The sequence below is a fragment of the Hakea prostrata genome, chromosome 8, assembly GCF_041222555.1.
Source record: "Hakea prostrata isolate BN-2017 chromosome 8, UWA_Hpros_2, whole genome shotgun sequence".
NCBI lineage: Eukaryota > Viridiplantae > Streptophyta > Magnoliopsida > Proteales > Proteaceae > Hakea > Hakea prostrata.
The window spans coordinates 44,650,149-44,676,757 of record NC_142607.1 but is presented as its reverse complement, the minus strand read 5'-3'; the positions used below and the strand labels follow the sequence as shown (position 1 = coordinate 44,676,757).

Below are 26,609 nucleotides of genomic sequence, written 5' to 3'. Positions count from 1 at the left end.
AGTATCTTGGGAAGCTGGCATCACTATTACATCACTTAATCCTTCAATATCGTCACCACTCCTCTCACACTCAGAAAATATCGAAAGATAATTTTTTTTTTCTTTTGAAATTAAATTAGGTTTGGCTTTACCAGATTATATAGTATATGGGCCACCAGTTTGTTAAAGCCACACCAAATTTCAGGTAATCTTGTAATTTTGATTTATCAGAATACTTTATTTTCCTAATTCCCAACCCATGTACACACGGATATCATTCATTTCGAGTAGACAACCACATGAGTCTTTAAATGTTGGATGGCCAAGGAGGTAGATAACATCAAACCACAGTAGTGTCTTCACAACCACAATTTACAACTCCATTAATCACAGCTGATGAATTGCCATAACTCTTGCTCTTTCTTTCTCATCCACGCTTCAGTTCTTGAATTATTGAAGAGAACCCAGAAGTTGAAAAGCTTGAAATTGGTTCAAGAATTTAGCAGTTAAGTGATCATCAGTTATGTCTACTTCAGAGAGTATTCAGTGGATGTGTTTGGCGAGTAATATTTGGCTTCAATCAATCTGTGGAACAAATGCAGATTTCCCAGCTTACTCATCCCAACTGAAACAGCTTCTCTCAATCTCTCAAGTTCAGCTAAACAACCTTGCATTTGCTTCAGATGCTGGGAAGTTTTTTGGATGGTTTCCTGGTGTTGCTGCTGCTCGTCTTCCTCTCTGGTTAGTTCTCTTAATTGGTTCCACTGTTGGGACGATTGGGTATGGTGTGCAATTCCTGTTTGTGGTCAATAAAATCTCTTCACTATCATATTGGCAATTTTTCTTCCTCAGTGTTCTAGCTGGAAACAGTATTTGTTGGATCAATACAGTTTCTTATATCTCAACCATTCGAAAATTTCCATCCAATCGACAAGTTGCAGTTGGGTTATCTACAAGCTATTCTAGTTTAACTGCGAAGATTTTTACTAATATTGTTGACTGGGGCTTTTCTTCTAGAGCCATGAAGAGGGCAGAAGGTTATCTTCTTCTTAATTCAGTTGTGCCTCTTGGAGTTTCTGTGCTGACGGCACCATTTGTTAGAGAAGCTGAAATGAGCAAAGAGAAGGGAAAGCATACTGGAAAAGGTTTTCTTGTAATGTTTGTAATAACAATAGTGACAGGAATTTATGCAATTTTTGGCAGCATGAAAACCATATCTACTGGTTTTCCAGCATGGAGTCTTGCGCTTGGCATGGGGGTTCTCCTAGCTATTCCACTTGTGATCCCTTTAGTCACTTGGGTTAAAGAGGTTTTGGATAGTAAATCTTGGTGGAATAATAGCATGAGGGAGAGGAGGATTTATGATCTTCCAGTGATTGTTCAGGTTGAAATCAAAGAAGCAGAAGAGTTGAATGAACCTGAAGAAAATGTTGAGATAATCAAAGCCAGAGAGGAGATTGGATTCAAGTTAATGGTTCAAAGGGTGGATTTCTGGTTATATTTCTTTGTTTATATGTTTGGTGCAACACTTGGGTTAGTGTATTTGAACAACTTAGGTCAAATAGCTGAATCTCGTGGACACTCTCGTACATCTTCTTTGGTTTCCTTGTCATCTTCATTTGGGTTTTTTGGACGTCTCCTTCCATCTCTGCAACACCATTTCTTTTCCAAGTAAGTCTATTACTTCTTTTTACTCTATGCACGAATCTGAATCTTCTATCAGATAGAGGTTTTGCTTCTCTTACACTTTACCACACATTAGGAGAGGGCCTACTGAAAGGACCACCTTTGTTTTTTTGGCTATAATTTAGAGGTGGCTGTTCTCCTAATGTGTCATGGAGAAGTATGAAGAGAGCAGAGACCTCTACCTTGACCGATAGAGAATCTCAACTCTTAGTTCCCCTTTCCTCATTTCCATTATTGTTTGAGAAGGAAAGGTAACTCAGATTTAATTAACTTCTTTCATTTATGTTGTAATGGTTTCAGGAGTAGGTTAATGCTATCAAGACCAGCAACTATGGTAACACTGATGGTCCCCATGGCAGGAGCGTTCTTCTTACTTCTCAACCCTAACAACCTCTCTCTATATATTAGTACGGCGATTATCGGAGTATGCACCGGCGCGATTTCTTCAGTTTCAATCTCGATGACACCAGAACTATTCGGGATGAAGAATTTTGGTGTAAATCATAATATTGTTGTTGCTAATATTCCAATAGGTTCACTATTGTTTGGCAACATGGCAGCCATTCTTTATCAAAGAGCTGGAAGTGAAGAACATGATAGATGTATGGGTGTTGGATGCTTCAAAAACACATTCATTATATGGGGTATTACTTGCTCTCTAGGGACTTTTCTCGCTTTCATCCTCTATCTCCGGACTCGTAAATTTTACTTGCAGAGATAGCTAGAAGAAATAAAAATCTAAACTTTCAACACCGATGGCTTTGTCACACGCCGTTAAATCTACAGTTCTTCTTTATCAGATGTAAAACTGTAAATATACAGCTTCTTCTGAGCGGGAACGCTTACTTACTATTGAAATTATAGAGCAATAACAAAAATCTTGCTGTAACCAAAGTTGATGAAAAATAACACTTCTTTTTTGGGTATCTTCTGGTTAAGGATGGAATCATTATCATTAAATCTTTCTAACACAGGAGATATACCGAAAACAGAATCCAACTCAAGACAAAATTCATCTAATGCAATACTTTAATTACTCGAAGCTTCAAGAATTGGTTTGATGTTGAGATGGATATTATCTATCCGAATCACGCTTTTGTTATAATCTATATTTGAAAAATATACAAAACAATGACACTTGTAGGATAATATTATCACTCTTCACTTGGCTTCTTTGTCAATTTATTTCAACGAGTTAATCATACTTGAGTTCTTGGCTCATTATTAGCATAGAAGATTCAAAATTAGAAGTGTTATAACGACCAACTCATAAAGGTGGTGCTAAAATTCATATTGGACATGCATCTTTTATGACTTATTTGTCATGTAAGGTCAAAAAATTCAACCTTAGTATGGTTCAGATCCAATTCAATTAGTTTCAAAAACTTAGTAATTGAGAATTTAATTTTCTGATGATCATGGCCTACTTGTAGTGATAGTGATTGACATGGACTTCTAACATGTAATGCTGACGAATCATGAAATCATTAGGCTCAAGGGTTTTTCATTGAGTTTTTGGATCTTCAATCCATCTAAGTAGAGGTATATCCTTTTCATTATATATTAGGAGAGGGGAGAGGGGGGACTATTGGAATTTTGTCGGGTTTATTTCTATGTCCATCCATTCACCTCTGGATGAAGGACATGTGTCCATTAGTCACATCCAAAGGTTAAGATTAAATTAAAAAAAAAAAAAATTTTATCTTCTAAATCTTACCTCAACCTTTGGATGTAACTGATAGATATGTGTCACTCCTCCAGAGGAAAATAGATATTCTATTTTTTTTGCCATAAATGAATGTTCTATTTTTTTTTGGCAGAAATGGACCTGATAAAATTATGAGGTCTATTAGGGTCACACTTCGATTCATTTTTTTTTAAGTGTTGAGGTTAGATCCCTTCCTAATTTGTAGCAGTTAGGTGTGAGGAGAGCACATGCCTCTATCTTGACAAGTAAAAGATTCGAATGCTTGACAACTTAAGAAGGAACATCTGTATAAGCAGATATGCAGGAGATAGGTTGGGCTAACTGCTGGATTTGATTAGGGGATTTTGGATTCTTAACACCTAACACTAACCTCATATTTCTAGCTATACCATGCATTTGAGAGGGGACCCACCTTTGAACACTACAAAATGAACTTTCTCCTAAATGTATGGTGAAGAAACGTAAGACCAGTGCTATCCACAAATCTCAAGGGTATAAGAACCCAACTCAGACTATGGTACCCTTGAAGTCTTTTCCATTAATGTCAATCTTGAGGCTCTTGAGCCTTAGGTGAGTCTACCTTTGGCCGACACCTGGATTTGTTGATCAAATTTGAGTTATAGCTTGTGAAGTTTGGCAAAAGAATTTTTGTATTGATTTTGTCTCTCACATCAATTATTAGGAATGACTCAAAACCCTCACGTTTTTGCTTTCACTACTCTAGATTTCCGTAGCTTCAAGGAATGGTAATGATAAGGATATTTCATGAAGAGAAAGCTTTCTCCACACAAAACAAAGAAATATGTTAAATGTGCCATTTCTATCAAAAATACATAATACCCATCTTAGGTACGTTCTTGATCATGATTAACTTGTTCCTTTTCTTCTAAAAGTTTTAGATTTTAATTAGCTACATTAATTTCCTTTTTAAGATCTATCATTATCATAATTTCCTTTTAAAAATCTATCATTATCATAAAACATGAATGGATTCAATAAAGGCAATCTTCTTACATGGATTTTAGGGCCTTGGCTTGGAGAGAGTCCCAATCACCTCATTGTCGGAGAAGCACTCCTCTAACACTTTTTAATCACATATATCGTATGAGGTTGATATGAGACCTATAGGGGATTCTATCTCTAAATTATTTTATCATATTTAGAAGTGCATTCCACAAAATATGTGTGGATGAAAAACATATCTCCCTCTCTTGAGGAATTAAAAAATGTTGTTTTCTACTTTGGCCCGTTTAAAGCCCCGGTGCTTGATGGGTTCAATGCTTTCTTTTTCAAAATAACTGGGATCTTATACAACATGATGTGTTTAATTTTTCAAAATCTTTCTTTGAAGATCTTGTTTTGCCTTGGGGTCAAATCACACCTTGGTGTGTTTCATCCAAAAGAAAGATAACCCAAAAGTGGTGACCAACTTTCTTCCTATCAGCCTATGCAATGTCACCTACAAAATTTCGGCCAAAACCCTAGCCTTGAGATTGAAACATTTTCTCTCTAGTTTTATTTCCCCTCTACAAGGGGCTTTTGTTCCCCAAAGACAAATAAAAGAGAACAATATTTTGGCTCACGAAATCTTTCACTTTATGAATTGCGCTAGAGGTAACTGTGGTTTTGTGGCTCTTAAGCTTGATATGTCAAAAACCTATGATAGGGTAGATTGTCAGGTTTTATCTAATCTTTTGTCTTTCTTAGGATTTGACCAGTCCTAGTGCAATCTGGTTCACAAACTTGTTAGCTTTGCTTCATTCTCAACTGAACTCAATGGTTGCCCCTATGGGTGGTTCAATGGAAGCCGTGGTTTTTGTCAAAGGTGTACCCTAAGTCCTTACCTCTTTCTTCTTATAATGGAGATCCTCTAACAGGCTTCCCAATGAATATAGAAGGCTTAATTTGTTCAAAGGGATAAAAATTGCCGATTAGGCTCCTAAGATATCCCACCTTTTTTTCGTCGTTGATACTTTTCTCTTCTCTAAGGCAGACAAGGATGATGTTCTTTCAATCAAAGTTGTTCTTGATCTATTTTCTGACCTTACTGGACAAACGGTAAATTTTGAAAAAAGTGGTGCATTCTTTAGTCATAATGTGCCAAATGACCCAAAAATCCTAAATCTTGTCGATTTTGGAAATCTCAGAAATGAAAAAAGATATAGTCTATCTAGGAGCCAATTTGATCTTGGATGGAAAGCGAAATTTTTATCCTGCAAAAAATCTCTCGTCGGTTTGCTTATTGGAAAGATTCCTCTCTCTCATTTGTTGGGAGGGCAATGTTAATCAAATTTGTTTTGCAACCCCTCTTTCTGTACCATATGCAATGTTTTCACCTTTCCTAAACAAATTTGTCACCAAACTCACTCTCTATGCCAAAGGTTTTGGCTTGGAAATCCGTTGAAAACAAAGCACCTCACCTTCATCTTGTGGGATAAATGTTGTCCACCTAAAAACTTGGGAGGATTGGGATTTAAAAGACTGAAAAATATCAATAGTGCTTCTTCTTAAGCAAGGTTGGAAGCTTTTGTCTGAACCACATTCTCTCTAGGCTTCGGTTGTTAAAGCAAAATACTTCCCTAAACCCCATATTTTCAATCCAAAGGTTAGGAACAAAGGTGGGTCCTAGCCTTGGCGGACCATCTGTAGTATCATTCCCAATTTGCAAGGGATGGTGTGTAGACAAGTAGGGAATGGGGTAGACACCTTTTTCTAGTTTGACCCTTGGTTACTGGGGGCCAAAAACATTGTTTGCGAATATCCCAACAACGTTTTGTGGAGAGTAGAATCTACAGTTAAAGAAATGTCTCATTTTGATACACTAAATAGGGAGTATTTCTTAAACTTAAATATGCGAAACACTCTGTTTTCCTCTATATCTCTCAATTCTTCCTCTAATAAGTGGGTTTCAACTATTTCTTCTAATGGTGTGTTCTCGCCAAGTTGGCGGGGCGCACTCTGATGAAAAATATGTTATTTTCCCCTGTCAATACTTTTACTCCTACGTGGAAATTCTTCTGGGAACTATCATTACATCCAAAGTTTAAATTCTTCTTTTGGCATCTTTTGCATGAATTTCTAATTAAGTTTACGCTTGCCAGATGGACAGAGGCACATATTAAATGTCAATTGTGTAGAAATAAGATAGAGACTATCTGACATGTTTTCATCTCATGTGAATGGATCAAGAGGATATGGACCGCGAGACCATTAGGATTGCGGGCTGAACACTTATCCCAACAATCAATCCTGAACTTATGCCTCTATTTCTTTGGTGGGAGACACCATCTTAGCAAGGATGCAGCCCGTTGGCTTTTTTCTGTTTTTATAATCACTTGCTTTTTCTTATGGATAGAAAGGAATGTGGTGACCATCTTTAAACAAAAACCTAATCCCTACAAACTATTGACCAATATTTCCAAATGGATTCCTGATTGCACAATAAATCCAACATCGGCATCGAACAATGATTTACATACAAATGCTAAAAATGGTCATAATAAAAATGCATGTCTATGCCATTTGTTGCATTGTGGTATATAATTCAACTCACAAATACTATTATGTGCATGGGTATTTAACATATTTCTAATAGGGCTCCATGGAGCGTGGGGATTATTAGCAATCAAAGATTGTAGTTGTTTTTTAAAGTAGGAATTATTGAACATGGAAATGAGCTGGAAGTTGTGCTCAAAGCGATCCAAGAAGGGCTCAACCACCCAACCGTACAGGAAATTCAATTGGACAAAGTATGGTGCAATGAAAATATGCAATCTAATTTCTACCTAAACTAAAAGGTGTAACGTGGCCTTTAGATCTACTCCGAGTCCTCTTTAATCCCGCATATATGCTCAACATCTACTATTTCGTATAGTTAACCAGACTTTTAACAAGACTAACATTACCACTAGTAGGAATGAACTATCTAATTGCACTATTTATAACTGCTTTCTAGAATACTAATGAAATTGTGTTTTTATGAATTTTTTTTTTGGGAAAATTACATGATTAGTCACTTTTAGGTTTTCGTTTACAAAAATAACAACTCAATGTTTCATTTAACAAAATTGGCTAAAACTAAGTTTGGGTTTAGAAAACTAGTCAAAATAGTAATTTTTCATTCCTTTGACATTTTTAACCTCTAAAATCAACCACATTAAAAAGGGAAAATCACTATTTTGTTTAAAAGAAAAAAATCACTAATTTTTCATTCCCTTTGAACATTTTTACCCTTATATTGGTATGATTAATTTTAGGGGTAAAAATGTTCAAATGGATGAAAAATCACTATTTTGGCTAGTTTTGTAAATCCAATTCCTCAGTTTTAGCTAGTTTTGTTATAAAGTGAAACTTTGAGTGGTTACTTTTGTAAATGAAAACTTAAAACTAGCTAATCAAATAATTTCCCTTTTTTTTTTATTTTTCCTTTTTCTGGGCTGACTCGGGAATGAATTAAAGTGGGTAAATGTTCAAGTCTTCGGATGGTTCCAAAGGAAATGCTTATATTTCCTGCATTTCCTATGAAATTGGGCATGGGCTTGTAAGTCAAAAATTGAATCAGTCAAGTGGGTTGGTGGGTCTCATGCTTTTGAAATCCAAACGTAATGAGTGTCAAACCATCAGTACCACTACAAGAAACTTGCCCTGAAGACTAAGAAAAAAAGTCAAAATATTGGACTCTTCCATTTGCAGATTGAAAAACTTAATTCACCAAGTCATGGTATTTGACAAAGTTAGGTCATAGTTATTGATGTCCTCTTCTATTATAGTATATATCGGATTCAATTATTTTATAAAATTGTATATTCGATTTTTAACTATTATTTTAAAAAATTATTATTGTTCCTTCACTTCAAACGGTGTTAGTGACTGCTAGTAAGGTTTACAGTATTGGTATGGAACATCATATTGGTCAGATGATTTCAAGAGGTGTATCGTCTCATATCTAATATTGTATCATACTGGCTAATGTATTTAATGTAATTCAATTGAGAGACATATCGATATATATCTTATTGATTCTATCCAATATAGATACGTAACATCTAGTATAGCATTGCACTATGGAATACTCTTTTTTTTCCGGGTCAAACCATGGAATAACCTTGATGGAAAAAAATCCTCGGCTGCTTACAGCTCTCTGCTGTGCACAGTAGTGCACTCGTAGATGCCAAACAGTAGGCTGAGATTTAAAGCATGATTTCAAATTTAAAAAGTTTAAGATAGGCTTGTAATTTTTTTGTTTTTTCAGCCTATTGTTTGGTATCTAATTATCTATGTACACTGTGCACAGCAGAGATGATGTTTTCCCTTCATTGTTACTCTGTTAGGTGTTGATGTACAAAGACCATTTTACCCTTGTTTAACTTCAAGTGGTAATGGAAAAAGTCCAATTTATCCTTCATTAAATAAGATATTTGTAAAATTATTGCTTTGCCCTTTTTGCTGAGTCATGGATGCATAAACTATCAGTTCTGGTGCTGACTCCAATTAGAGATAGACCTTTTTATCTAATATTACTTACCAAAGGTAGAAAAATAATTTAATCAGGCCCATTAAAACGAGTTCTCTCTTAACGATGATCAAAATCTGAGAGCTTAAAAGTAACTAGTAGGCCTAGGCCCATCCTGATATTTAACCCCAAATCTAGGCCTGGGCCTCCCATTAAGTCTTTTAGGGCCTGTTTGGTTATCTGATTCCAGGGATTTGAAATCCTTGGATTATACCTACATGGTTGTAAAACATTTCTGAATTCATGAAATCCAGGGATTTCATTTTTCTGCCTAAAAACGTAAATTAAGCCATTCTTGGGTATTGGGTGAAATTCTTGGATTCCATCTTAAGTATAAAATTGATGAAATTTTTGGATTCAGGCATAATGAACTTCAATAGATTTGACGCTAACCAAACAATTAATTTTTTGAACCATGAATCCATAGGTTTAAAATACCATTTCATTTCAAATCCCTAGATTCGTTAACCAAACAGACCCTGACCGATTTTGGGCTTGGCTTACAAATTCCCCCTTCCCTAGCATAAGTTGGGCCCCACTGTGAGGCTCACTTATGAAGAACCATAATTGCAACCAGGCCCACCAGTGGTTCAACAGTTATACTCTCCACCACAGACCACACAATTCACCAGCGTCTAGCATTGGGCATTGCATGGGGCGGTGAGATAGTAACCAGTGTTGCTTGCCTTTGCCTTTCTGTGGCAGATAAGCAGCTTTAATTCTTAGTTCTTGAGAAGGCGATGGCACAGTCATGGCCGTCCATGGCCGTCCATGTGTTCATGCTTGCTTGCACTGTAAAAAAGATCTGCTAGTTAATTTCAGCATGAAGAGCCAAGAGTCAATAATAGTCGGTGCATGATCTCCCACTTACAGTAGTACTTAAAACACTTTTCATCACTCCCTGTCTCTCTTCTTTATTGCAACTAGCTATCTAGCTCTACCTTTGACGTACGTAATGGCTTAAGTCATGCAAAGCACATATAGCCAGTACCGGACAGACAGGCCAATTCAATGTGAATGGGGTCTTTAATCCTTATCATTCCTTTTGCATAATGCTGCTGCTGCACCGACTCTTCAGCTTCGAATTATTGAGCTAGCTAGCCCATCCCACCATACAGTTATTTCTTAGATTCACTGATTGAACTAGCTTCCAAACATTTTTTTTAACCTTCTTCAATGGAACGAACCTTAGTTCAGTATGATAAGGGAAAACAAATGCTGGATAGTTGCGTGTCGTACGCTTCTTCAGTTGCCACCTGTTATCTTACAAATGAAATCCCTCTTACTTATGATACCTCTTTTTTTAAACGACAAGAGGCAGCAGAAAAGCCACACCCCGCGAGCCGGAGCGAGGCACGCCAACCAGGACCGCCCCCAGCGACACGGCACAACGCCCACAAACAACGCCGCCAACCGGTCGCGAGGGCTCCCACCCACAAAGACACAAGACACGGCGAAAGGGCCTCAAAGAAATGGACTAAAGATTTAGAATCACTTTCAAACAGGATGTTTTTCCAGCCTTCCTCGAACGCCCACACACACGCAGCCCTCAAAGCTCTCGCCTCTCCAGCCAGAATACATTAAGTTGTGATACATTACTTTTTTTACCTCTTTGATAGCCAGACAATGTTGTTCTTAAATTTTTGTCTAGTTTCTCTCTCATGTGGTTCTTAACTTACTCATAAAACCTGGACTAGTAGGGTTGGTTCATTACTTCACGCATTAAATTAATAGGCTATTCTTCGAAGTGGTACAATACATTAAGTTGTGATACATTACTTTTTTTTATTACATATTTAAGAGGGAGATATATCTCTAATCTACGATCTTTTGTCAATAATTAGAGGTGTTCAGTTCTCATCTTACATGAGGGGTAAGGGTGTGAGAGGAATATAATCTAGAACTACTATTTTCTAGTATTTCCTCTCGGACAAGTTTATGCGATTTTAGTTTCTATTCTCTTATGTTTTGGTGGTTTGGTGTAGGTATGCAGATTGTTTCCGACAAACCCTCTCCCTTATTGAAAGGTATAATGTAGCCATATTAATGCAGGGAGCAACAATTATTTATCACCTACTTTTCTATTCTCTTCTTGCCCCAATAACCAATCGTTTATTAATTGATGACGTGTTTCCTGTTTATTTTTAAAAAACCCAAAGTAACCTTTGGTATATGATAGATAAAAAAACCTACTTGTCGCAATTTTCTTCCAAATTGAAGTTGGCAGCATCAAAGCTAATAGCTCTTCCATGGCTCAACAATGAAGACAAATACGTTGATGTAGTGATGAGCCTAGTGTGAAGACATGCGGTCCACTCATAGGGAAATTACAACTCTTAGCGTTGTACCTCTGTATATATAAAAAAAGATGCACTACCAGCCATACCGTTCGATCACTATACGTGAAGGTGTTGTGAGAGGTATATTAGGTGTTTCTTGCTAAAGGCGAGCCTTATTTCCTAAGCTAAATTTGGAGGGCGCATTGAAGTAACACTCTCATTGTAATAATTTGTTTTTACTTTGATTGGACAATGTATGAACTACATGGAAGAAACCACGGTATCTATCTATCCAGTAGTATCTATCGGATGACCAATTTTACATATATCTCATTTTAATGAACGGTAGACTAGACTTTTTACATTAACAGTTTGAATTTAAAAAAATCTAACACCTACAACCACCTTTTTGTTATAAAATAAAGAGAAAAATAAGATACAAAGAAGAAAGACAAGATGAGTTCAACGAACAATCATCGAGAGGCAACATATTTATAGTAGAAGGAGCACTACCGAATGGAAATACAAATAGATTCGCACACAATAAGATATTCTTGATATGGAAAGATAGAGGCCCAAGATAGAAGGTGCATATAATGGAAATATTGAGCCAATATTGTGTAATGAGATGGTTGTGATCTTCACCAATATGCACAGAGGTAATGAGATCTTCAATTGGAAGTACAATCTCTTTGGGGTAATGGACATCCATAATAAATATTATTTATAACACTCCCCTTGGATGTCCATCAATAGATAATGTACCTCGTTAAAACCTTACAAGAAAAACCGTGGGAAAAAATCTTAGTGAAGGAAAAGAGTATACATATCTAAATAATACGATGGAGGCCTCATTAAAACCTACCGGGAAAACCAGTGGGACAAAACCTTGGTTAAGGGAAAAGAGTGCGAGAACTCCCCCGATGATAACATCATTGAGTATCTTTGAATACGTACATCCATTATCATATACAACTCTCAACACCGAAGTAGGCAACACTCAATAAATAAACGCAAGTTATCACTTGAACGAATTCAATGAACATATATTTCACCATCATTGAAGATCAAGAGTGAAGAAGAATTTGGTGAAATATGCTCGTCTATCTTCTTTGATGTATCATCCCTTCAATTGAGCTTTGCATGGCATAATCTTCATATAATATTGTTGAAATTCCTCTTCTAGTAGAACATGCATGCTTCATGAATGTTTTGTATCATTGATCTTAACCAAATATAAAATAACTAACATCACTTGAAAATAAATAGCATGTTTGAGATCTAGTTTTATGTAGATCGATAAATATCCGCATCCGCAAAACTAGTAAGTTGATATCCACATTCATAAAATAATATCATGTCAATAATTTCTGAATATACTGAAATATATGTTTTATAACATTTCGGTGTCTTCGTATTGGAGAATAAATAAATCTTGTTAATACACTTATAGAAAATGCACATCCGATTGTGTATTATCGCAAGATACATTAATGCCCCAATGTACTAAGATATGGTACAGGACCAAGAAATTCTCCACGTTTTCTTGGGGTGAAATAAATCTTTCTTTATATTGAGCGATCTCACAACCATTGGGGTACTCAATGGATGTATTTTATTTAGATAAAATCTCTTCAAAATATTATCTATATAAGTTGATTGATGAACGAATATTCATTCGCAAATGCTCAATTTACAAGTCAAGACAAAACATTGTCTTTTCAAGATTTTCATTTCAACTTTCTTCAAAAATCTACGCTTTTGGAAACTCTTCGGAGTTTCAATGATATTTAAATCATCATTATATATACTAACTAAAATTAGATCCATATCCTTAATAAAGGCACAATAATAAATTGGATCATTTTTATGCTTTCATTTAATAAATATCCACCAATGAGATTACCAATATGCCTTGATAATCTTTGAAGCCTTATTGAACAAACTTCCTAGGAATTTTTATATGCTTGAGTCATTTTGAATCCTTCGGGATTTTCATATATATTTCACACTCGAGTGAGCCATAGGCTGTAATAATATCCATTAGACGCATGTCAAAATTTTCATATCTTGCCGGATTAATAAGATATCTGAAGGTGATTGCATCCACCACAAGAGAACATGTTTCCATGTAATCAATGCGGCACTGCAAAAATTCTTGTCCATAATTCATGCTTTATATATCACGATTTCATTCATTTTCTCATTTCATTTTCGGAAAACTCAATTGTACCCCCACGGCTTTATACCTTGGATATTGGATTACAGGTCCAAAAACTTTATTTTTCAAGCGAATTCAATTCTACTTGAATTGCGCTCTACATTTTGGCCAATCATTTCTGATTTATATTCATCAACAAATTTATATTCAAGATCCTCGTCTTGTTGCATTATTTCAACAAAAACATTATATGCAAAAATTGTTGTGACAACTTTATATTTTCGGTTCCATCCTTTTCTGCAATGACATAACTAATCGAGATCTCTTCATTATTTTGGATCCGAACCTCTTCGGGGTTTTATAGAAAGTTATGTCTTCGGGATCTTTATAATCAATTGTCTCCATATTATGACCATCTTGATCATTTGCTCCTTTCCTTTTCTAGCATTTTATCCTTGGAACCGATTGATCTTCCACGTTTAAACGTGGTTTAATTTCATTTGCACCGATAGATTGTCTGTTGGGACATCAATTCTAATTGGAGCATTTAGAGTGGAATATGAGATTTAGTAACTCTTAGCGAGGTCAACAAATCGGAGTTGATTTATAATATTTATTGCATTATCCTTTGAACTTCAAGTTCACGGTGCTCGATGCGAGGATCTAATGAGATAATGATAATGCATACAATCAATCTCTTTTTCCAACGTTTATTCTCTCCCCCTCATGTTGGAAAAACTAATTCATCAAAATAATACTCAGCAAGTATTGCATTAAATAAATCTCCTATCCTTAGCAATATATTGAATTATATAAAGAGATTTATATCCAACATATATTCCCAACTTTATTTTGGGACTCATCTTTGTCATTTGTGGTGGAGCAATTGGAATGTAAGCCGCACATCCAAAAATTTTAAGATGAGAAATATTTGGCTTCGACCATAAGCCAATTGTAATAGGGAGAATTTATGACAACCTTTTGGCACGATGCGTACAAATGATGCTTTGTTCTCATAAACAATGGTTTAGCAGTTAATTGGAGACAATTAATAAATAATTTACCAAACCATTTTGGATATAAACATGAGTAACAGGCTATTCAACTGTGATCTCAGTTGTTATACAATAATCTAAAGCCTGAGATGTAAATTCACAAAGCATTATCAAGACAAACTGTCTTTATCTTATAATTCATAAATTATGCTCTTAATCTCATTATTTGAGCAAACAATCTCGCAAACACCAAATTGCGAGTTCATAATGAACATACATGTGACCACTTTATAGATGCATCTATTAAAATCATATATTATTTGAATGGTCCACATGATGGGTGAATGGGCCCATACATTTCACCCTCTATACGTTTCAAAAACGTAGAATGTTCAATCTCAACTTTAGCTGGTGAATATTTAATAATAAATATTTCTTGAGAACAAACAATACAAGAAAATTCACTTAATTGAAGAATCTTCTGCTTCTTCAATGGATGACAATTGAATTTTCAATAATTTTTCGCATCATACTTGATCCGGTATGGTCCAACCGGTCATGCCAAATAATAAAATTATTGGAATCAATGTTCATTTGATTTACCCAAGCATGTGTTTCAACCATGCGATATTCGTGTAGTACAAATTGGGAGAAATATCTAATAACTTTGTATAGATATTTACTTATACCATTATTTGTAGTCTCAATCTGATAATAATTTTGGCAAATAGCTTTGAAACTTAATAAGTTTCTTTGAGACTTACTACAAAATAATGAATTATTTATAACCAATTTTATCTCCCAGATAATAATAGATTAGCTCTTCCGGAGCTTCCAATCAATGTTGTACTACCGATTTTATATGAACATTGGCTTCCGTATCATCAAATAAGAGAAATATGTATATTTTTCTCTCAGTATAATATGTGTCACAGCATATAAGAGAATATTCACATTCTTCATCAAAATGAAACAAAATATATTAAAAGATATATAGAAAGTCAATAAAAAAAATTTATAGAAGAAAAAGATTAAATTTAAGATAAACTAACATATGAGATGAGATTTAAAGAGAAAAGAATTACATAATCAAATCTTCAACTATTATCTTCAAAGAAGTTTGCAGCATCTAGATATGTAATATATGTGAGGCCATCAAAATCATTCATTTTATAGGCAAAAATTGCTCAAGTATCATGATTTTGGAAAATCTAATTTATCTCTACATTATTTTTATTTCTTTAATTAAGGCTTGACAAAGCTTAATTAAATATTGTGGAGTATGATAGATACGTGTCTAATAGCTTTCATACCACATCGGTAAAAAATATTATCTTCACTTCTTGAATTGTTATATTGAGAATCCTTATTATTCTCTTATTTACTTCCATAATAATGACGGTAATTATTCCGCCTTTTGCCTCATCCTCTTCTACAGTCATGATCATAATTTTAATTTTGCCTTCTTTCAGGCATATTATGAATTGCTGCATTCACTTCAGGGAATGGAGCAAAACTAATAAGATGAGCTTCATGACTTTTCATTAATAGTCCATTAGTTTACTCAGCCACAAATAGGCATGATACCATTCAGAGTATTTCTTAAAACTCCTTTTACAATATTACTATTGTAACAACAAATCTGAAACTTGAAAATTTCTTTGGGATATTTTCATGAATAATATTTTCTCCTTATAATTTCAAAAGAGAATTAATTTCAAATACTACGAACTCGTATTTATTTACGTTTCCAAATCTTGCAACTTCATGTGCATCTCGAATGACTGTATTTATTTACGTTTCAAATCTTGCAACTTCATGTGCATCTGAATCTGTATTCATTTACGAGTTTCAAATCTTTCAACTTCATGTGCATCTCGAGAACTGTATTCATTTACGTTTCAAATCTTGGAACTTGGATGCATTTAATAATATTTGTGATGCAAAGCTAGCAGCCATTATATACAATAAATAAAACCACAATCATTAAAGCAACATAATATCTTATTATTTGATTGATTCTTATATTCAATAAAACACATACCTTTTATCATGATGCACTTACATTTCAAGATGGACAAGGTAAACTCCATTGTTTACAAAACGTGCGAGGAGGTCGATCATTATTTTCACTTTGAAATAGAAAACATAAGGATACATTGTCTGCTGTCTTTCTTTTCAAAACGCAATACTTCGAGCGGATTCGTTCCTCTAGCGGAATCGTGCTGATAACGTGTTATAAAATAAAGAGAAAATATATTAGATACAAAGAAGAAAGACAAGATGAGTTCAATCAGAACTAATTCATTCAGTTGAGTGCATTACATATTTATAGTAGAAGGAGCATCTACTCTGATATGGAAATACAATATATGATTCTTGCACACAATAAGATATTCTTGATATGGAAAGATAGATTGCCGCCCAAGATAGAAGGTGCATATAATGGAAATATTGACTGCCAATATTGTGTAATGAGATGGTTGTGATCTTCACCAATATTGCATCATGAGGTAATTGAGATCTTCAATTGGAAGTACAATCTCTTTGGGGTAATGGACATCCATAATAAATATTATTTATAACACTTTTTTCTTTTTTTTGTTGGTAAAATAACACTTACAACCACTTAACACCATTTAATTTTACTATAATACAAGGAAACATCCTTAATTATTCATTTTATTATTATTGAGGATCATTTGACTTTGCAACGTGTCAATGTTTTAAAACTTATTGGATTGTTATTGTGAATTCTGATGTGACTTTGAGTTCTCCTGTCGGTGAGAAGTACCACCCTAGGGGAGGTCTTGGGTTCGCACCCATTCGGCGGCATTAATTATATAAAAGCTCCCTTGAGGATGTAATCGTGGTGTGCGCAAGCTGGCCCGGATGAACCTCACATAAAAAAAATAATAATAATAATAAATTTAGCCAAAAAGACACTCAAATTTAAGTAGCCCCATCTGAAATTTTATTGTCGTGTACTCTTTTTTCCCTATCTTATTAACATTTTCCTTTCTAGTTTTCCTCATAAATTGGTTTCAAAATAAGCCATGCATAAAGTTCATAGCATAAAACCATTTTGGATAGAAAATTAAACTAACAATCCAAAGAAACTTTCACTTTATTCTGAAAATAATCATAGTAGCTTTTATAAAGATAGAAAAACAATTATATTTGGTTAAAGTTTCTCACTAAAGGGTTAAAGTTTCTTTCAACTTAAAAAAAAAATTATTTGGTTGTGATTAATCTAGGCAACATACACATTTTCTTTTATTTTTTTAAATTTTTTTTTTAATACAAAGGGGCTTTATTAAGCCAGGGATGGTGATATTAATATGCCTCAGCAAGATTCAAACCTACAACCTCTTCACTAAGAGGTTTCGGTTCCAACCACTAGAACAAATTTGCATTGGTTGCATCAAAGCAAAGTTTTTCTGAAATATCCTGAAAATGTATATTGGGTGATTAAATGCATATCTAGATTTTTACCGTAATCTTTATATTAACATTGAAATAACTATAAGTCTCGATTTTGACCTTTAGTCATTTTGTTCATATTAGACTATGAGTTCACTTTTTATATTATTTTTAAGGTAATTTATATTTTTTGAACTAAATCATTTTCAGTTCCCAAAAAGCATTGACTTTTTCTTTTTGAACTAAGGCGAGATAATATATTATAAATAATAAAAACTAGTACGTAGAGAATTAATACCTAACAAATCTACACCCCAACTTCTCATCATTAATGTTGACTTCTTTTGCTTCCAATGTGATATTCCAAAAAACTTATTAATGACAGATAGTTGTGTTTGTAATTAAAATATCATTTTCTTAACTAAGAAAAAAATATCATTACTAAATTACCGTTGATTTACTTGTTAACAAGGTTTTGAAAATGATTTTTTTTGTTGAATAAGGATATCAATTGAAAATTTTTCAATTTCCATCACAAGGGTAATGAGAGAGGTTTTCAATTTCCATCACCAAAGCAGGGGAAGACTTTCAGAGCTCAATATAGAATAATGGAGTGTGAATTTATTTATGTTTAAAACAAGAAGATCAACTTATTGACTTTTTTATCATTTTGTAAGAGCTTGAATTATCTTATATTTATATGTATTTTATTTTTAGTTTACTTGTTATACTTTTATGTATTTTATTTTTTATGAATTTATTTGATATTTTAGGTCCAAGGATATGACCAATTAAGGCTGGGACAAGCCCAATCAAGGCCAAGGAATGGGCCAATTAGGGTCAGGGCTAAGGACATGGCCATTCAGGGCTAGACCAAGGCCAATCAAGGTCAAGGCCCATCTACAAGCTATTTCAGTTTAACTGCGAAGATTTTTACTAATATTGTTGATTGGGTCTTTTCTTCTAGAGCCATGAAGATGGCAGAATGTTATCTTCTTCTTAATTTAGTTGTGTTTCTAGGAGTTTCTGTGTTGACGGCACCACTTATTAGAGAAGCTGAGATGAGCAAAGAGAAGGGAAAGCATACAGGAAGAGGTTTTCTTGCAATGTTTGTAATAACAATAGTGATTGGAATTTATGTTGTTTTTGGCAGCATGAGAACCATATCTGCTGGTTTTCCAGCATGGAGTCTTGTGCTTGGCATGGGGGTTCTCCTAGCTATTCCACTTGTGATCCCTTTAGTCACTTGGGTTAAAGAAGTTTTGGAGAGTAAATATTAATAGCATAATAGCATGAGGAAGAGGAGAATTTATGATCTTCAAGTGATTGATCAGGTTAAAATCAAAGAAGCAGAAGGGTTGAATGAACCTAAAGAAGATATGATGTTGAGATAATCAAAGCCAGAGAGGAAATTGGATTCAAGTTAATAGTTAAAAGGGTGGATTTCTGGTTATATTTCTTTGTTTATATGTTTGATGCAACACTTGGGTTAGTGTAGGGAGAAGTTGGGATTGAGAGAGGCTATAAAAGGATGCCTCCTCCTCCACATGTAATTAATCACAAAATTCTTCTTTCTTGTATAAATCTTTTTATATAGTAAAGGTTTCTCTCTTGTCCGTGGTTTTTTTTTCTTTTTGTTTAAGGGTTTTTCACCCAATATTTAAATCATTGACTGTTTCTTTTTGGACTAAGGCGAGATAATATATTATAAATAATAAAAATTAGTATATAGAGAATTAATATCTAACAAATCTACACCCTAACTTCTCATCATGAATATTGACATCTTTCTTTTGCTTCCAATTTGATATTTCGGACAAACATAATAAAGACAAAGTTGTGTTTGTAATTAAAATATCATTTTCTTTAACTATGAAAAAAATATCATTACTAAATTATTGTTGATTTACTTGTTAACAAGGTTTTGAATATGAATCTTTTTGTTGAATACGGATATCAATGGGAGAGGTTTTCAATTTCCATCACCAAGGTAATGTGAGAGGTTTTCAATTTCCATCATCAAAACAATGGAAGACTTTTAGAGCTCAATATAGAATTATGGAGTGTGAATTTATTTATGTTTAAAACAACACGATCAACTTATTGACTATTTTATCATTTTGTAAGAACTTGAATCATCTTATATTTCTATGAATTTTATTTTTAGTTTACTTGTGATACTTTTATGTATTTTTATTTTTTATGAATTTACATTTGATATTTTAGATCCAAAGATAGGACAAATTAAGGCTAGGGACAAGGCCAATCAGGGTCAGGGCCAATCTACAAGCTATTCCAGTTTAACTGAGAAGATTTTTACTAATATTGTTGACTGAGTCTTTTCTTCTAGAGCCATGAAGAGGGCAAAAAATTGTTTTCTTCTTAATTCAGTTGTGTCTCTAGGAGTTTCTGTGCTGACGGCACAATTTGTGAGAGAAGCATAAATGAGCAAAGAGAAGGGAAAGTATATAGGAAGAGGTTTTCTTGTAATGTTTGTAATAACAATAGTGACTGGAATTTATGATGTTTTTAGCAGCATGAGAACCATGTCTGCTGGTTTTCTAGTAGAAGTATTGTGCTTGGCATGGGGTTTCTCGTAGCTGTTCCACTTGTGATCCCTTTAGTCACTTGAGTTAAAGAGGTTTTGGAGAGTAAATCTTGGTGGCGTAATAGCATGAGGGAGTGGAGAATTTATGATCTTCGAGTTTTTGATAAGGTTGAAATCAAAGAAGCAGAAGGGTTGAATGAACCTGAAGAAGATGTTGAGATAATCAAAGCCAGAGAAGATATTGGATTCAAGTTAATGGTTCAAAGGGTGGATTTCTAGTTATATTTCTTTGTTTATATGTTGGTGCAATATTTAGGTAAGCGTGTTGAAAGTGAGTTTTAATCCTACATCGGAAGATGTGGGAAAAGTTGGATGGGGAGAGGCTATAAAAGGATTCATCCTCCTCCACATTTAATCAATCACAAAATTATTCATTAGTGTATGATTATTTTTCTATAGTAGAGTTTTCTCTATTGTTCGTGGTTTTTTTTTTCCTTTAAGGGTTTTCCACATAAATTCTTGCGTTTTCCTTTTATTTTATGATTGCTCTATTTGGTGGGTTTTTATTACCCGACAGTGGTATCAAGAACAAAATTTTTTCGAAATATTCGAAAATGTATATTGGGTGATTAAGTGCATGTCTAGATTTTTACCGTAATCTTCATATTACCATTGATATAACTATAAGTCTCAATTTTGACCTTCAGTCATTTTGATCATATTAGACTATAAGTTCACTTTTTAATATTATTTTTAAAGTAATTTTTATTTTTCGAACTAAGTCATTTTTAGTTTCTAAAAGCGTTGACTTTTTCTTTTTGGACTAAGGGGAGATAATATATTATAAATAATAAAAACTAGTATGTAAAGAATTAATATCTAACAAGTCTACACCCCAACTTCTCATCATGAATATTGACATATTTCTTTTGCCTCCAATGTGATATTTCAAAAAAAAATTATTAAGGACAGATAGTTGCGTTTGTAATTAAAATATCATTTTTCTTTAACTAGGACAAGAATATCATTACTAAATTATCATTGATTTACTTGTTAACAAAGTTTCGAATATGGATTTTTTTTGTTGAATAAGGATATCAATGAGAGAGGTTTTCAATTTTCATCACCAAGGTAATGGAAGAGGTTTTCAATTTCCATCACCAAAGCAATTGAAGACTTTCAGAGCTCAATATAGAATTATGGAGTGTGAATTTATTTGTGTTTAAAACAACATTATCAACTTATTGACTATTTATCATTTTATAAGAGCTTGAATCATCTTATATTTCTATGAATTTTATTTTTAGTTTACTTGTGATACTTTTATGTATTTTTATTTTTTATGAATTTACATTTGATATTTTAGGTCCAAGGATAGGACCAATTAAAGCTAGGTACAAGGCTAATCAGGGCCAAGGACAGGGCCAATCAGGATTAGGGCTAGGGACATGGCCAATCAGGGCTAAAACAGAGCCAATAAGGGTCAAGGCCAATCGACAAGCTATTCCAATTTAATTGTGAAGATTTTTATTAATATTGTTGACTGGTATTTTCTTCTAGAGCCATGAAGAAGGCAGAAGGTTATCTTCTTCTTAATTTAGTTATGTCTCTAGGAATTTCTGTACTGATGGCACCATTTGTTAGAGAAACTGAAATGAGCAAAGAGAAGGGAAAGCATACAGGAAGTGGTTTTCTTATAATGTTTGTAATAATAATAGTGACTGAAATTTATGCTGTTTTTTGTTGCATGAGAACCATGTTTGCTGGTTTTTAAGCAGGAGTCTTGTGTTTGGCATGTGGGGTTCTCCTAGTTGTTTTACTTGTGATCCCTTTAATCACTTGGATTAAAGAGGTTTTGGAGAATAAATCTTGGTGGCATAATAGCTTGAGGGAGAGGGTGAAATAAAAAAGCAGAAGGGTTGAATGAACCTGAAGAAGATGTTGAGATAATCAAAGCCGAGAGGAGATTGGATTCAAATGTTAGATGTTTTGTTATATTTCTTTGTTTATATGTTGATGCAACACTTGGATTAGTGTGTTGAAAGTGGATTTTCACGTAAATTCTTGTGTTTTCTTTTCTTCCTTTTATGCAATTTTTCTTTTATTTGCTGATTGTTTTATTCAGTGAGTTTTTATTACCGACAGTGGAATCAGAGCAAAGTTTTTTCGAATTATCCTTGAAATGTATATTGGGTGATTAAGTGCATGTCTGGATATTTACCATAATCTTTGTATTACCATTGATATAACTATAAGTCTTGATTTTGACCTTTAGTCATTTTGATCATATTAGACTATGAATTCACTTTTTATATTATTTTTAAGGTAATTTTTATTTTTCGAACTAAGTCATTTTTAGTTCCCAAAAAGCATTGACTTTTTCTTTTTAAACTAAGGCGAGATAATATATTATAAATAATAAAAACTAGTATGTAGAGAATTAATATCTAACAAATCTACACCCCAACTTCTCATCATGAATTTCTACAAATAAAAAAATAAAAAAATAAAAAAAAAAAATAATCTCATCATGAATATTGACATATTTCTTTTGCCTACAATGTTATATTTCAGAAAAACTTATTAAGGATGGATAGTTGTGTTTGTAATCCACACCCCAAACTATTGTGTATTTTGTTTGTGGTTTTTCTTTATTCGTAGTTGTGCATCCGTTATCCCTAACAAGTGGTATCAGAGCAACACTGCCTAACGAAGTGGTTCAAAGGGTGGATTTCTAGTTATATTTTTTTGTTTGTATGTTTGGTGAAACACTTGGGTTAGTGTATTTGAACAACTTAGGTCAAATATCTGAATCTCGTGGACAATCTTGTACATTTTATTTGGTTTCCTTGTCATCTTCATTTGGGTTTTTTGAACGTCTCCTTCCATCTCTGCTGCACCATTTGTTTTCCGAGTAAGCCTATTACTTCTTTTTACTCTACGCACGAATTTGAATCTTTTATCAGGTAGAGGTCTTGCTTTTCTCACACTTTACTACACATTAAGAGAGGAGAACAAAGACCTTTACCTTGGTCGATAGAGATATTTGGTGTGAATCATAATATTGTTAGTGCTAATATTCCAATAGATTCACTATTGTTTGGCAAAATAGTAGTCATTCTTTACTAAAGAGCTAGAAGTGAAGAACATGGTAGATGTATGGGTGTTGGATGCTTAAAAAACGCATTCATTATATGGGGTTTTGCTTGGGAGTAGTGCCACATGTGGCACTACTCCAAGCAGTGAACGGCTTGATTGTAGTATTGCCAAAACCCTTGAATCTTGACCGTTGTATTCTCTCACATGCAAAATTTGTCCACTTAAGTGAATCTGGGCAGTTTTCAACCCAACCCAAACAATAAAGTGAAACAGCGAACCGATCGAATCGATTGGAACGATGTTTCAAAACTCAAATTTCTTAACTTTCATCTTCCTCCTTCAACTTTAGCCGGAAGAAATGAATGCAACCCAAAGGTCTCGCCATTGAAGTAAGGCTCTTCACCAAGCTCCCCTTCCAACAGTTTCAAGCAGTCTATGAAATCCTTCTTTGCTCTTTCTTGCTCTTCTCCATTGGTCTTTCATACTGTTGCTCCCACTCCGAAAGCCTGCAATTTTAAAGCCCAGTTGCAGAAATTTGCTAACTGGAAACAACATGGAGCTCTCACATCGACTCTGAGCTTATATTCTCTTTGATTTTCATTATATTATATTTGTCTGAACATGAGAACAACTAAGGAAGAGTGAGAGCGAAAGGGACCTTCTATCTTTTTTTGACTGTAACCACATATCAATTATTATTTGGTTTATGTATTTGTTGTCGGCTCTTGGAGTCAGGGGCGGACCTATGAAGGGGCCGGAGGGGGCCATGGCCCCCCCAGGATTTTTAAAAAATTTATGCATATTCCCTTAATTCCTTTAATTTTTTCGATTTTTTTCTCTTCCCACATGTGAAATGTCACTATTTGGCCCCCCTCCCAATATTGTGAACAGCTTTTAAAGGTAAAATGATGGGCATAAATGTCATTCCTGATAAAAAAAACTAATTCATCAATCCCTATTTATTCTCCCTTCTCTTCTCTCTCATCTTTTCTTTCTATTTATTCTCTTCTGTTTCTATAAACATGGTTAATGGGAATTTTTTAAAAAAAATCTTATTAGGTATTCAAAAATCAAAATGTTATTTCTAATTAAAAACTAACTCTTCAATCCTTATTTATTCTCCTCTCTCCTCTTTTTTTCCTATTTATTCTCTTCCCTTTCTATAAGCGTGGCTTAAGAAAATTTGGAAAAAAATATACTCCACAATTAGGTCTCTTTCTCTTTCTCAATTTATTTATTGTTTTTCTTTTTCTATTTTCTTTTTTTGTTATTCTTTTTAATTTGATTTTATCTGTAGTTAGTAGGTAACTAACTACCAATTTGCATCTCTTACCTAAAAAAAAATTTGGTTTACATTTCCTACCAAAGAAAATTTTGGTTTGCATCTAACCTTTTAGGGTTGAAGTCATGTGTATATTTTTTTTAAATTGTTGCTTTAATTTTCCTATATTTTGTGGGAAAAAAAAATATCATTATCAATAATTTATCATTTTTTTCAAATATGTGTGGGCCCCACAAAATATATGTGGGTCTATTCTTTAATTTAATAAAATAATTTAGAGGTGGGACCCCAAATGGAAAGGTTATATGGCTTTCATTCTTCGCCCCCCCCCCCCCCCCACTATTGCATCCTGGGTCCGCCACTGCTTGGAGTCCTTTGATCTTGAAAGTAATTTGGGGGAATCTGTTATCAAGTTAACCATGAAAGCTGAGGGAAATGGGGGAAACACATAGAGTAGAGGGAGAAGAAGAAATTGTTGAGAAGAGAGAAATTGAACCTTAGGATTGAAACCCATCTTAACACTGTTGTTCAAATCTATGCTGTTTACATCAATAATAATCATAACGTGGAAAGATCACTACCTAGTTGGTAGATCCATCAGTAGTTTCAAGTTGTGTACATGATTTGCTTGTATAAAAAAAATCAACAAATTGGAACTTCTTTCTCACATTTCAAGAAAACAAGTGACGTTATGAACCTCTTAATTCTCTTTTCTTTTATTGTTAATTCACACCTTCAAGCTCTACAAGATTTGTTAATTCACATGAGTACAAGGAAGAAATTCTTGGGCAACGAGCCCCTTGCTTCTCTAGATGAACCCTTTTCATAAGATCTCTGTTTTGATCCATGATGGGGGAAATCAGTTTGTGAATCACTTAATATCGTTCAATACATCAATGAAACCTGGAAAGATGACTCTCCTTAGTTGCCTTCTGATCCTTACCACCGTGCTCAAGCCAGGTTTTGGGCTGATTCAGTCGACAAAAAGTTGAGTTCTCTGCTCAATTTTGGGTTCTAGACTTCTAGCTTTTCATTTATGACAAGATTTTATTTTTTCAGATGTCCTCAGTTTTTCTGAACATGAGATCGACTTAGATGAATCAACATCAAATTATCATATTGATTAGCAGATTTCTGCAACTAGGCTTTAAAATTGCAGGCTTTCGGAGTGGGAGCAACAGTATGAAAGACCAATGGAGAAGAGCAAGAAAGAGCAAAAAAGGATTTCATAGACTGCTTGAAACTGTTGGAAGGGGAGCTTGGTGAAGAGCCTTACTTCAATGGCGAGACCTTTGGGTTGCAGTCGTTTCTTCCCCCTAAAGTTGAAGAAGGAAGATGAAAGTTAAGAAATTTGAGTTTTGAAACATAGTTCCAATCGATTCGGTCGGTTCGCTGGTTCACTTTATTGTTTGGGTTGGGTTGAAAAACTGCCCAGATTCACTTAAGTGGACAAATTTTACATGTGAGAGAATACAACAGTCAAGATTCAAGGGTTTTAGCAATACTGCAATCAAGCCATTCGCTGCTTGGAGCAAAGCCACGTAGGCACTGCTCCCAAGCAAAATCCCATTATATGGGGTTTTAATTGCTCTCTAGGGACTTTTCTCGCTTTCATCCTCTATCTCCAAACTCGTAAATTTTACTTGCAGAGGTAGTTAGAAAAAATAAAAATCTAAACTTTCTGTTGAAAGTGGGTTTAAATCCCACATTGGAAGATATGGCAGAAGTTGGATGGGGAGAGGCTATAAAAAGATCCTCCCCCCCTCAATATGTAATCAATCACAAAATTATTGTGGGTTTTTCCCCTCCCCCCTTCCTGGGCCGTTGGGGCAGGTTTCAAAAAAGAGATTTCAATCTCGGCCCCCTGAGTCTGATTCGAGTGTTTTTAGTTTGAATTTTTGATGATTCTTAAAAATATTTATTGAATTATGGTTCAA

At 34.2% G+C, this 26,609-nt stretch overlaps 1 protein-coding gene and 1 pseudogene across 1 annotated transcript; both read left to right on the top strand.

Moving 5' to 3' along the window:
- The first annotated feature begins 303 nt into the window (after nt 1-303).
- On the top strand, nt 304-2,740 carry LOC149008110 (protein NUCLEAR FUSION DEFECTIVE 4-like). The gene is made up of 2 exons (XM_089167472.1): nt 304-1,650; nt 1,966-2,740. Exons 1-2 carry the CDS (start codon nt 503-505, stop codon nt 2,384-2,386), a joined length of 1,569 nt encoding a protein of 522 aa, XP_089023598.1. The 5' UTR covers nt 304-502; the 3' UTR covers nt 2,387-2,740.
- A 6,885-nt stretch (nt 2,741-9,625) lies between these two features.
- Nucleotides 9,626-26,348, top strand: LOC149008109 (protein NUCLEAR FUSION DEFECTIVE 4-like; annotated as a pseudogene).
- Nucleotides 26,349-26,609: the final 261 nt, after the last annotated feature.

Bases quoted from the DNA above. Each gene is read 5' to 3' on its own strand.
- LOC149008110 (XM_089167472.1), top strand. From the start codon at position 503: ATGTCTACTTCAGAGAGTATTCAGTGGATGTGTTTGGCGAGTAATATT. The intron at 1,651-1,965 runs GTAAGTCTATTA...TAATGGTTTCAG, and splicing joins CAACACCATTTCTTTTCCAA to GAGTAGGTTAATGCTATCAA.